This window comes from Lissotriton helveticus, chromosome 6 (assembly GCF_964261635.1).
Source record: "Lissotriton helveticus chromosome 6, aLisHel1.1, whole genome shotgun sequence".
NCBI lineage: Eukaryota > Metazoa > Chordata > Amphibia > Caudata > Salamandridae > Lissotriton > Lissotriton helveticus.
Genome location: NC_136067.1, coordinates 1950213915 through 1950227474, shown reverse-complemented (window position 1 = coordinate 1950227474; position 13560 = coordinate 1950213915). Strand labels below are relative to the sequence as shown.

The 13560-nt window shown below is 47.3% G+C and overlaps 1 protein-coding gene across 3 annotated transcripts in view; it reads left to right on the top strand.

The window, feature by feature from the left end:
- ESCO2 (establishment of sister chromatid cohesion N-acetyltransferase 2) overlaps nucleotides 1-7740 on the top strand; it is a 364228-nt gene extending 356488 nt beyond the window's left edge. For 2 of the 3 annotated variants that reach the window (XM_078649953.1, XM_078649952.1), the window contains exon 11: nucleotides 7095-7740. In XM_078649953.1, coding sequence (XP_078506079.1) covers nucleotides 7095-7227 — 133 coding nt within the window. In that variant the 3' untranslated portion in view covers nucleotides 7228-7740. The remainder of the gene's footprint in view (nucleotides 1-7094) is intronic. The other variant, XM_078649954.1, reaches the window with a different exon arrangement.
- Nucleotides 7741-13560: the final 5820 nt, after the last annotated feature.

Below are 13560 nucleotides of genomic sequence, written 5' to 3'. Positions count from 1 at the left end.
TCATCATAGAGTCTTGGAACTTCTCTGCCTCCTGATTTTATTTTTGTTTTTCTGGCTGATGGTTTTCAAGGATGTCTTTTTACTCTGGATGTTGATGGTCTGTCGGATGGTGACACATTGTGCAAATCAAGGGCAGGGAAAAGGGCACGCAGTTACCAGTGTGGCACTGTATGAGAAGGTAATAGTGCTCACTTTCAAAAATGAACAGACTCCATCCTTATGGTGTTGGGGGAATAAGTTGAACTCTTAGATCCTGCAGCATGATGTTGCTATGCACTTCGAAGAATTTGTTAAAGGCAAGTAATGACAGACTTTCTGATGTCTGAATGTGCCTGTAAAATTATTTCCAGTTGGACAGCTCTGCCGGACCGATAACACCAGCATCCTCTCTGCCATAAGACCTAGAGCTCAGTGGTTAAAAGACCCAGTGTCAGTGTGATGTATGGCTGATGCCCCCAGGGAGCTATTTTCCTGGCGGTTACTAACGCATTTGTTAGAACTGGCTATTTCTGGTAGGCTAAGGCTGACGCCAAAGCCAGGCAGAAACCACCATTCTAGTCAGGGCAAGGAAGTCACACGCCACCCCCTTGGTAGCTTGGCACGAGCAGCAAGGCTAAACTCGGAGGCGATGTGTAAAGCATTTGCGCCAGCACACAACAGCAACAACATCCTAGGCACACCACAAAAGGAACTCCACACAAGGTTATGTAAAAATAACTTTTGTATTGTCAAAACACATCAGATAGAAATCACACATGTACATTGTGCCAACGGGCACGGGCAATATTCACAGGGGATTATGTACAGGACAGGGCCCCATGGGCCACTGTCAGAATCAACACTTTTTAGAAATTAGAACAAAAGGATATAAAATCACTGTAGCACAAAGTAACAGTTATAAATCACAACCAGTATCTACTGGTAACAGGTAAGTACCACCTACGCAACCCTAACCACCTTAGGAGAATGTCACGCAGGGGACCAGGACCTCACTAGGACCACCTGTACTAAAAAGAACAACCACCTAAGTATCACACAGCATTTAGGGGTCTAGGAAAGAACACATTACCCACGATGCATAAATATACATTCAGAGGAGTAGTAGAGGGAAACACATGATGCATAAACCTACACATTCAGCGGTGTTAAGAACAAAGCACATGATGCAATAAAATACATTCAGAGGTACCAGAACAATACAATAGCGCAAAAATCACATGATGTCTAAAAACATTCAGAGGTGCAAGGAAAAACTACACAATTGCGCAAAAACTCACATAAGCCACCACCTGTGGCAGTCCCTAGGCCAACTGGCCTTGTTGGGGCTAGGACGCCCTGAGTCTTAATGTCAGGGGCCTAAACGGTGCATCTGCCCACTAATTGCTGGGCAGCTGAGATGACAAGCAAACTAGGGCATGGGCTCTCACTAGCCCTGGATCAGTACTGCGCCAAACGGCAGGAGCCCCACAGGCTCTTGAACCGTTATGCCCCCATGAACCTCTCTGGTTCATCTGCACCTGTATTATCAGGAAGTTTCTTATTAAAGAAAAATATAGTCTCAGTTCCTTAAATCAGCATCTAAAAATTAGCAATACTGACTCTTTGCATCATCCGCTCCTTAAATGAATTAGGTTACGCACTGTCCATGTGTGATTCACAAAATGAATGGGCCTCAAGCGCTGCAAACGCACCTCACCTCGTGGTCCAGGGACACTTTTCCTTTCCCCGGCACAGCCTCGCTCTTCAGACGGCCTCAGGCGCCCCGCGCCTGGCAGAGCACACTCGCTCCTTGCCCCGGCCGGACCCGGCTGCTCTCCCGCCCGCTCTCAGTCTTCCCCTACCTCGACGACTGGTTGTTGAAGGCGGGCTCGCCCCAGACAGTCGTCAGCCACCTCCAGACTACGGCCGACCTCCTGCACCTGCTGGGGTTCACCATCAATGTGTCCCTCTCAGAAGCTCCTCTTCATCGGAGCGGTTCTAGACTCAGCGCAGTTTCGGGTTTATCCTCCTGAGCAGCAGGTTCGGGATATTCAGGCTCTGATTCCGATCTTTCAGCCTTTATCCCGAGTCTCGGGCAGGTTGACGCTGCGTCTTCTGGGGCTGATGGCCTCCTGCATCCTTCTGGTGCATCACGCCAGGTGGCGGATGCGGGCTCTGCAGTGGGACCTGAAGTTTCAGTGGGTCCAGCATCAGGGCAACTTGTCCGACCATGTCTTGATCTCGGAGGGCACTGCAAGACATTTGCAGTGGTGGCTCACGGACCGCGATTGGGTCAGCGGCAGCTCCCTCTCCCTACCCCAACCGGAGCACGAAGTTGTGACGGACGCGTCCCTCCAGGGCTGGGAGGGGCCACATGGGAGAGGCGGAGATCAGAGGCCTCTGGTCTCTGGCGGAGTCCCAGCTCCACATCAACCTTTTGGAGCTGCGGGCGATCCAGCTTGCACTGAAGGCATTCCTCTCCTCTGACCGGGGGAGTGTAGTGCTGGTGTTCACGGACAACACCACCACCATGTGGTACTGCAACAAACAGGGCGGGGTGGGGTCGTGGACTCTATGCCAGGAGGCACTGCGCCTCTGGCAGTGGCTGGAACATCAGGGCGTGACCCTGGTGGTTCAACACCTAGCAGGTACTCTGAACGATAGGGCGGACGAAGACAGCCGTCGGTGCATGATGGATCACTAATGGCGTCTGAACACGGACGTGGCACAAGACCTCTTTCAGCAGTGGGGAGAGCCTTGGTTAGATCTATTCGCCACAGAAGAGAACGCGCAATGTCATCAGTTCTGCGTGTTGGAATTTCCAAGGCGGCACTCGCTCGGCGACGCTTTTCGTCGCGAGTGGAGTTGCGGTCTATTGTACGCCTTTCCGCCTATACCACTACCAGATCAGGTGCGACCGGGCCCAGGTTATCCTTGTGGCTCCAGACTGGGCACGAAGATATTGGTATCCAGAGCTACTCAGCATGTCTGTCGATCCTCCGATTCGTCTGCCTCTTCAGGAGGACCTTCTGTCGCAGCAGCAGGGGACGGTCCTCCACCAGAACCTGTCCAGTCTCCACCTACAAGCTTGGAGATTGAGCGGCGACAGTTGAGGCCATTTGGCTTGCCTCCTGAAATCTGTAATGTCATTCTGGCAGCCAGGCGTCCCTCCACAAAGTCGGTATACGCCTGCAGGTGGAACAGATTTGTGGCATGGTGCACAGCAAAGGCTGTGGATCCACTCTTTGCACCCCTTTCTGAGGTTCTCCTCTTCCTTCTTTCTCTTGCCCAGCAGGGCTCTGCTCTGGGCACTATAAAGGGCTACCTCTCTGCCCTTTCCGTCTTCCTAAGGCTACCTGATCAGCCATCCTTGTTCAAGTCCCCAATTGTAAATAGGTTTTTGAAGGGCATCACACACATGTTCCCTCCTGTTCCATTCGTGATGCCTCAGTGGGACTTGAACCTTGTACTTACTTTTCTGATGTGCGCTCCCTTTGAGCCACTTCATAACTGCCCTCTCCGTCTTCTTACTCTGAAGACTGCTTTCCTGGTTGCCATCACCACTGCCAGGAGAGTGAGTGAGCTCCAGGCTCTTTCTGCCACACCTCCTTTCCTCTCTGTCCATCCGGACAAGGTTGTGTTGCGGACAAGACCTTCTTTCCTGCCCAAGGTTGTCACGGCCTTCCACATCGGGCCGTCCATCACCTTGCCCACCCTCTTTCCGCCTCCGCATCCCTCGAAAGAGGAAGAGAGGCTCCACCGTCTGGACCCAAAATGTGCGCTCTCTTACTATCTGGATCGCACACGCCAGTTCCGGGTGGATGACCAACTCTTTGTTGGTTACGTGGGCGCTAAGAAAGGGCGGGCGGTGCACAAGCGGACCATCTCTCGTTGGATCATCTTGTGCACCCAGGCGTGTTACTCCTTGGCTAAGAAGGAACCTCCTGTTGGGCTGAGGGCTCATTCCACTCGAGCCACGGCGACTACAACTGCCTTGGGCCAAGGGGTGCCCTTGCAGGACATTTGTCAGGCAGCTACGTGGGCCTTGCTGCACACGTTTGCGAGACACTACTGCCTGGACAGCCAAGTCTGGAGGGATGGCTTCTTTGGCCGTTCCGTCCTCCAGGACTTTCTGGTGTGATTATTGGTTCGCTGACCCACCACCGGGGTTGGTATTGCTGGGGTATCTATTCTAAGGTAAGGAATCTATCACTAACGTGTCTCTTTCAGATGCACAAGTTACTACTACTACTAAGAGACATTAGTTAGTGATAGATTCCTTACCGACCCACCCACCCTCCCCGTTCTGCGAACCGATATCTAAGGTCATCCCCTTTCAGGGCCCTAGTTTCATGGCACCAGTGTTGGTTCTATCATGGCTCTGCGTATCTGGCGCGGAAAAGCTGTGTATAAGAACTGACGTCAGCACGCGGAGGCGGCGTCTAAGTACTCCGACGATGTCATCACGGCGCCGACAACGGATGCGGAGCCGCGGACGACGCCTACCGACGCGCATGGGTACTGGTATGCAAAAAAATTCCGGATCCAGTCTAACGCCTGGGGATATTCTAAGGTAAGGAATCTATCACTAACTAATGTCTCTTACAGATATATTGTTACACAAGTAGTAAGTGGTGCTTCTCTACCTCACCTACATCTTGCTCTATCATCATTTCCCTGTCTTACTAACCCTTCTTTACCTCTCTACATTGTGTCTGCCTCCCATTAACTTACTCTTAGCTCCTGTTTGTTTTACCTCTCTACCTCTACTCGCATTTCCCTCCTTCATCACTCACTCTTCCCCTCTTGTAGTAAGTTAATTCTCTTTACCTGACCAGAGACTAAATCCCTGCCCTTCTCTCTAACTTACTTCTCTACATACCACACTCAGTGACTAGCTGTCCCTTCTCTATACCACCCAATACATTTCTTTCTCTGTCACACCTTTCTGTCCCATGTCTCATTCTTTTACCTAAACACTCACTCCATTTTTACCTGTCTATTTATACATGGCTACGTACCAACACTATTGCTTCACCTTTAAACTCTCGCTGTACGTCACACCTCTTTCAATAAACCTCAGTGCCCCACAGCACTTACCGCTCATGACCTCAACTTGCCACCTCTCTCTGATCCTACCTCTAGATCTCGGTCAGCTCTCTGCCCCTCTCTCCTCCTCAAGTGCCCCCCCCTCTCTCTCTTTCTCTCTCGCTCTCTCTCTCTCTCTTCATTCTGCTTCTTGCTGCTCTGTTTGCATCTCATCCCCCTTCATTTCTCTTCCATTTACTTCACCTCCCTCCTAATTTCATCTCTCTTTATCTTACCCTTTCTATGTTTGCCATCCATACCTTAGCTTTCTCTACCTCTCGCATGCCTCTTTCTACCTCACCATTCTCTTTCATTTCTCTCTCTGCCTCACAACCTCATCCCTCTTTTCCACCTCTCATACATTATCTAGCCTCTCAATTTACCTCACCTATTTATTTATTTTATTTATTCGTGAGTATTTATAGAGCGCAACCTACCGCTCCGAAGGGAGCATCTTGGCGCCGAGCGTGTGTATGAAATTTTGTGGAACATCTAGATAGCTGCCATCACAGAACTGTCAGATTGCTGATAAATCCATGTTTTCAGGTGTTTCCTGAATATACTTTCAGAGTCGATAAGTCTTAGGTTTAGTGGCAAGCTGTTCCATGCCCTAGCTGCCAAGACTGTGAAAGTTTTTCCTCCCCTAGTTTTATATTTATACCTCGGGATTTTGGTGAGGTTACCACTAGAAGATCTCAGGCAGCGCACTGGGTCGTAGTGCACAAAACGCTTGGCGAAATACTTTGGCCCTGTGTTTTTCAAAGCTTTAAAAATAGAAGTTTGTAGAGAATTCTCTTATGCAGTGGCAACCAATGAAGAACATTCAATGCTGCGGAAGCTGAGGATCTCCTAGGTAGTTTTAGAACTAGTCTTGCCGCAGCATGTTGTACACTCTGCAATTTCTTCAGAGTGGCCCTTTTTACTCCCGCCATCAACCCATTGCAATAGTCGAGTCGTGAGAGTATTAGAGCGACCACGACCATATTGGCCTTCTATGTCTCTCTTTTTATTGATGTCCTCTTTCCCTCACCTTTCCCATTAACCCCTTCCCTGCTGCCGTCGGCCGTCACGAGCACTCCCTCCCCAGTGCTGCGCACGACCAACGGCCGAAGCAGCCCCACCCACCCTTTAGAACCCCCGCACCGCGGCTGGTAAAACCGCTGTGTTTAAGGCGTTATTTTATTTCTTTCTCTTTAATACGCTCTCTCTACCTCTTCCACTCCATCTATCACTCCCTTTGCTTTCATCTCTCTCTCTATCTCCTTCACTGTTTCCGTTTACTTAATACATCTGTCCTACCGCGGTCTCTCTTTTCCTATTTCACCATTCTCTATTTCTCCCTCGCCCTTCCTCTGCATTAGCCTCATCTCTCTAACTCATCTGCACCTCTTTTCTCTCCACTTCTCATATATTTCCATTTTTCATCCCACCGGCTCTACCTGCCTCTCTGCCTCGCTACTTTGTTTACCTGACCTGTTATCTGTGCTTCACCTTTCTAGTTCTGCTATCTCATTATAACTCACCGCTCTTCCTATCTTATTTCTCTCTATATCTTGCCCCTCGGGTTGGCACTTTTCTTGCCAGCCTACATTTAAAATTGCATGCCAGGCCTCTAAAAAAAGCATTGGCATAGCCAATAGGTCTCGCCTTTGGGGCCTTATACGTTTTTAGCCATGCAACAGTTGATGTTAGTGCACCAAGGATATTGTGCTACATAACTAAATACTTATAAAGTCCCAAAAGCGAGACCTATTGGCTATGCCAATGCTTGTTTAAAGTAATATTAGTCGGTACAACCTGTGGGTAAGACAGTTCAGTAATCATTACTTTAATGAAGATTTCCTTGACTGAGAAGTAAGATTCTACACAAGTAACTTTCTTTTATTGCACTCTGATGCAACAAAACACACTGGATCAACTTGCCTACAATGTATAAAAAGCTTTGAGGATTGTGCTTTTTTTTCCAAGTCTCATTTTGCTAAATTTCTCTAAGTCTACAAAAATTGTTTTGTTTGTTCTTTTTTTAGGGGAAACTTCATGTACGGCTCGTTCCTCAGTTTGGATGAGATTGCTTTCTCGGATCCTACACCAGATGGAAAGCTGTTTGCAACAACGTATTGCAAAGCTCCAAACTTTATGGTCTACAATTTCATAAGTTGAAATGTTAAACTTGTACAAACACATTTTGTTTCTGTGTTTACGTTTTATGATGTGAAACATGACAACAGCACAGTGTGTTTAGTTTTATATCAGTAAAATAAGAACTGCTGAGATTTAACATTGTATAGCTGTAATGGTCTTAGTTTTGGATGTGTACATAATTCAGCTTCATAATAAAAGTTTATTGTTTGAGAGATTATATTAAAAATAGATTTGTTTGACTTGTTCCTCTATTTAAGTTTATTGCACGTTTATTTATCAGCTTTACTTTATTTCCATTGTTTTAATGAAATACCCGTTTGTTTCCTTACTGTGGTTAAATAAAACGCGGCCAACATTCTGGAACTTTTTGGTTAACGTTTATAAGGGGAGTCATTTGTGAGGACTGCAAGTATTTAGTCCTTGTGTCCAGTGCTTTCTTTCAGCCTAGGGATACCTATGTTTTTGATCATTTTTAAATGTGCAAAATATAAAAATAAGCAATAAAAAGTACATTGACTTCCTGAGCTCTTATCTCATAGTACAAGTATTTTATATTTGAATTAAAAAAAATCTTATATACATAATACAGTATTTTTCGTTCTGACCATGTTAATTTAGAAGTGTGAAAAAAAACAAGACAACCATGCCTTCATCTATGCACCCAGGATCTGGATAGAACACCCCTGTATCTATTAGGACCGCCCCTACCCTGCTCCAGGTTGGAAAAGAGCTGAATTTGCACCCCTTGAAACACACTACTTAACAATGCAGTAACAATCCTCTTCTCCCAGGATTGAGCTTACCTTTCCACTATTGCAGTGATAGGATCTGTGACTGGACTCTTTAGAGTGCTTTTCTTACTTTTACCACAGTCTGTGCTATATAAATAACAAATTCATAAAACATACAGCAATTACTGTGAAGGGGTATTTAGCTGCCTTGTCTTCATTTCTCTGTTTGCTTGGCCAGCATTCCCCTATTGTTATGCGCTTCCTCAAAGGTTTTACAATTGTTTCCTCCAATTCCCTCTGTGGTTCCCTAGTGAGATTTGAATAAATTTCCCACCTTTAGATGGGACTCCAGTACATAGGCATACAGCTAAACGCCCTCAAGTGGATCCCCTCCTTCCCTGCAGGACGCACACACAGCATCTGCTTGCCTCGCTTCACCTCCGCTCCCAAAGAAATCAAATTCAACATACCACAAGAATCATCCCTCAGATCCCATGGACTCAACATAATCTACTAAGCATGCTACACACAACTGATCCTCTCGCGCACCGAGGAGCCCTCCAACACCAAAACCAACTTTTGCTACACCATGACCACCGTAGCCAAATGGATGAGAGACTGCTTCCAACTCAACACCGACAAAACTGATCTTTCAGGAAGACTTGGACCTGCTCCTTTACTGACCGACCAACCGTGTACGCAACCTCGGCATCACGCTCGACTGGCAACTGACCAGACACTTTGCATGCTTCACAGAATCTTCATGTGGATCCCAACCAACACCATAAAGACCATTTCTCATGCCCTGTTCACCATCCGCCTCGACTACGGCGACACCATCTACGCGGGCATCTCCACCCTGCTCCTCAGATGACTCCATACCATAAATCTTGCAACCAGACTCATCCTGGACCTCTCCAAACGAACCCCCACCTGAGAGACCTCCACTGGCTCCCCATCCAGAGAAATGCCAGTTCAAGACCCTCCCATGCCAACAAAGCCCTACACGACCTAGAACCTGCCTACATCAACCACCGACCAGCCCTCTAGACACCTGCGCTACTCGCCCTCACATCGGTGGCTGCTCCTTCTACATTGCAGCCAAGACCTGGAACGGCTTTCCTCTCCTGCTTTGTACACCCCCCTCGCTGTCAGACTTCAGAAAGAGACTCAAGACCTGGCTCTTCGGCAGAGACTCATTACCCAGATACCCCTACGGGTGACACCTATGCGCTATACAAATGTTGTTTGATTGATTGATAGTCTGTCCTCCTGCATCCTATGAAAGAGGAGAAGCTTTTACAGTTCTTTGTCAGGTACTGTGGTGCCAAAAAATGTAAGGCAGTATAAAAGAGGACTCTCTCATGTTGGATCCTCCACTGTATCAAGATCTGCTACACCTTAGCCAAGAAAGAGCTTCTGCAGGGAACAGAGCCCATTCTGCCAGGGCTAAGTCGATCACTTCTACACTTGCTAGAGAGATCCCAATTCCAAAATCTATAAGGCTGCAACATGGGCTTCCTTGCACACCTTCGCAAAGCATTACTGCTTTGATTATAGGTGTGCAGGGAAGGACACATTGCCAGGTCCGTTCTGCAAGATTTTCTTATGTAACTATGCATCAATCCTCCTGAGCAGAGTAGTGCTGTGACTTCTGAAATACAGGTGAGGAGTCTCCAGGTATAAGTTTCCATTAGAAGAAAAAGTTGTAGTAACAATCTTTCTGGTGGATACTCTGTCTAGCTGCAGATCCCGTACCAGCGTCCCCATTTGATGAATGAGTGATAGGGAAAGTTAATAAGGTTCCAAAACATATCATTTTTGGTACTGCAATCCTACATCAATGTCAGTATGCCCTCTGACCGTGAAGGTCTGAAACTTGTGTTGCTTTGCCGAGGCGGGTGCTTTATGGCCTCAGTGATGCTGCCTGGCATCCGTTCTCGCGTTTACTTGGTCCAGTTTCTAGGGAAAGGATTATAACAAATGAATTGTGGTTTAGAAGTCGTTCTCACACACTTCCTCTATTACACGTAACGCAGATATCTGATTATTGTCCACAATTGTATGTTTCATAGATTTACATGCTTGAATCATTCCCCCTCTTTGAGTTGAGTCAAAGTAATATCACCGCAGTAAGATCTAATTTCCATACAGAAAAAATCTATTTAGTATCCCCTTTATCTCACTGGAAGATACCTCAAAGTTCAACCAATAAGGTTAAATCACACTAATCCCCACTTCCACAGAGGCCATCATACCTTGGATTCTGAACCACATTGTGTGGAAGGGAGTCTTTTCAGAGCCCAGAAACGTGTTGTTTGAGGCATATGAGCTGCAGATCACACACTATGCATAGATCGCCATCTGGTGTTGGCCCGGATGTTTGCACTTGTTTTTGTCTTGGAGAAGTCTTTGGAAGTTACGAGATAGGTGACTCCTCCTTTGGATGATAGTGCGCATGGGCATCGGCTCCATCTTATGATTGTTTTTTTCCGCCATCGGGCTCGAATGTGTTTATCGCGCTCCAGTTCGGTGCTGTTACCAATACAACATTCGACGCGCAATCCTTCACCCTTTCTTCTCCATCAGCTCCTTCTCCTCCACCACACCATTCTCCTACACCATCCCCTCCACCAAGGGATGATGATAGCTGTAATGACACAGTGGGGGGGGGGGGGTGCGCAGATGAAGAGCCACTAGGTGACCTTAGTTCACCTTCTTCCCCTGAGACGAATACAACAGTCCAGATGTCCTAATGTTCCACAGGAGGAAGTATATTCCTCTAGACCTTTCCATCCAGAGGCCACCACAGGGTTTAATCAGCTACTTTACAGAACTGACCAATATCATGGGGTTAATGGACATACAGACCCTGAGGAAGAGGATTTCCTAATGAACACTTTTGACACCTCACAAAGGACCACCTCTATCTTGCCTATGCTAAAAGGGGTCATCAAGCATGCACCTGAAGTGTTTAAAGATCCTGTCAGGGCTAGAGTTATTAACCCCACGATCGAGAAAAAAATACAAAAGGCTGGCCCTGCAGACCCAGCCTACATTAAGGGCCCCGTACCCTTAAATTCCCCAGTAGTTCCCAATGCTAGGAAAAGGGCCAATCCTCAGACATCAGGGGATGCTTCACCCCCTGATAAAGAGTTCAAACTCTTGGATGCCTCTGGCAAAAGAACAGCGTCCCAAGCAGCTAACATGGCGTATTGCCAACACTCAAGCTTTGTTAGCCAGGTACGATAGGGCACATTACAATGAACTAGAGACCCTATTACAGCACCTCCCAAACAAATATAAAAACAGGGCCAATGACCTTATACAAGAAGGGAAAATCATCACTAACCCCTGCATTGGGTGTGCTCTGGACGCAGCAGACACCGCCTCCAGAGCCACCAACACTAGTGTCCTTCTGCGTAGACATGCTTGGCTACGCCTTTCTGGGTTTAAACCTGAAGTACAAACTTCCATTTTAAACCAGACTTTCGATCAGGAACACTTATTTGGGCCTAATGTAGATTCATCACTTGAAAAGATGAAAGACACAGACAAATCTATGGGAGCCTTGCAATCGCAAGCTCCCAGACGTTCTTTTTGTCGCTCCATTTACAAAGGCACCTCCAGAGGCTACTCCTCTGACAACCCCATAACCTCTGACAAGGCTCCCACCCAGTCTACATTCACCAGAGGTTACCATAGAGGAGGCACAGAGGCAACAATAAAAAAGGTAGAGGCAAGATCAACAATACCCGATCTGCCTCCACCCCTGCCCAGTGACTTCCCTCTGCTCCCCCAGGACCATTCCACTCCGGTCGGGGGAAGAATACAACAGTTCCTTCCTGTCTGGAACAACATTGCCACAGACTGGTGGGTGAGACAAATTGTTCAGTCAGGATACTGTCTAGAACTTACCTCTACCCCCCCCCCCCCCCACCATACCACCCAAACAGTGTCCAATGCCGTTAGAACATTTATCGCTGCTCAAGCAGGAAGTCCTCTCCCTCCTACAGAATAGCGGAATAGAACCAGTTCCCCTGCACCAACAAACATGAGTTTACTCTCTATTTTCTCATTCCAAAAAAATACGTCTCTCTTAGACCTATTCTAGACCTCAGACCCCTAAACCTGTACATACAATCAGACCATTTCCACATGGTCAAACTTCAGCAGGTTTTCCCTCTTCTTTCACAAGGTGACTTCCTTGCCACTATAGATCTCAAGGACGCCTACTTTCATATTCCTATTCACACATCTCACAGGAAATACCTCAGGTTTGTAGTGGACGGTCAACATTACCAATTCAAAGTACTCCCATTCTGACTCACCAGAGCACCCTGGGTAGTCGCCAAGTGTCTGGCGTTAGTTGCAGCTCATCTCAGAAGACAACACATTCACCTCTTCCCATATCTGGACGACTGGCTAATAAAAGCCAGCTCATACGGTCCGTGTGTACATCACATTCATGCCACAATTCAACTACTCCGCAATTTGGGATTCACAGTAAATCACGTAAAGTCTAATCTACAACCGTCCCACATACAACAATACCTAGGTGCCACAATAGACACCTCAAAAGCACTAGCTTATCCCAGTCTAGCCAGGATAGCAAGCATGCAAACCCTCATAAACAAATTTCAGCCTCAACACTCTTCCAGCTCGAGTGTTCATGCACCTCATAGGGATGATGGCCTCTTGCATATTCATAGTGCCTCACGCAAGACTCCAGGTGTGTCCTCTACAAGACTGCCTAGCACACCAATGGAACCAGGCTCAAGGTCAGCTAACGGATCTGGTGTTGATAGACGGTCGCACTCATCGCTCTCTGCAATGGTGGAACACCAAAAACCTTTCCAAAGGGCGACTGTTCATAGAGCCAGTTCCACAGATAGTCATAACAGCGGACACATCGCTCTCCGGCTGGGGAGATCATCTATTGCATCATACCATGCAGGGCAGGTGGACTCCTCAACAAAAGTTACTCCACATCAACCATCTGGAGTTACTAGCCATATTTCTAGCCCTAAAGGCATTCCAGAAGCAAATATTAGGCAAAGCTGTCTTAGTCCGCACCAACAACATGACAGCAATGTACTATATACAGAAACAAGGCGGGACACACTCCCTACAGCTCTCCCAACTAGCGCAAAGCATATAGAAATGGACTATTCCATAGAACAATTTTCTCTTAGCCCAACATGTTCCAGGAGTACAAAACAAAATAGCATATCTGTTAAGTCGTCAAACGCAACAGATTCACGAGTGGGAACTTCATCCGCAAGTTCTTCAACCATTTTTCCACATGTGGGGACAGTCAGACATAGATCTCTTCGCCACACACAAACGCCAAATGCCCATGTTCACCACCAGATATTCACACCCATTGTCCAAAGGCAATGCGATAAGGATGAATTGGTCGTGGCAGATTTGCGTACGCTTTTCTGCCGCTCCCACTCATTCCACTGGAAGTGCGCAAACTGCAGCGCCACTCACTGACACTCGTCCTAGTTGCTCCAACATGGGCCAGACAACCGTGGTACACAACTTTGCTGGAACTATCAGCAGTCCTGCACCAAAAACTACACCTCTCCCCACGCCTCTTAACCCAGAACCGTGG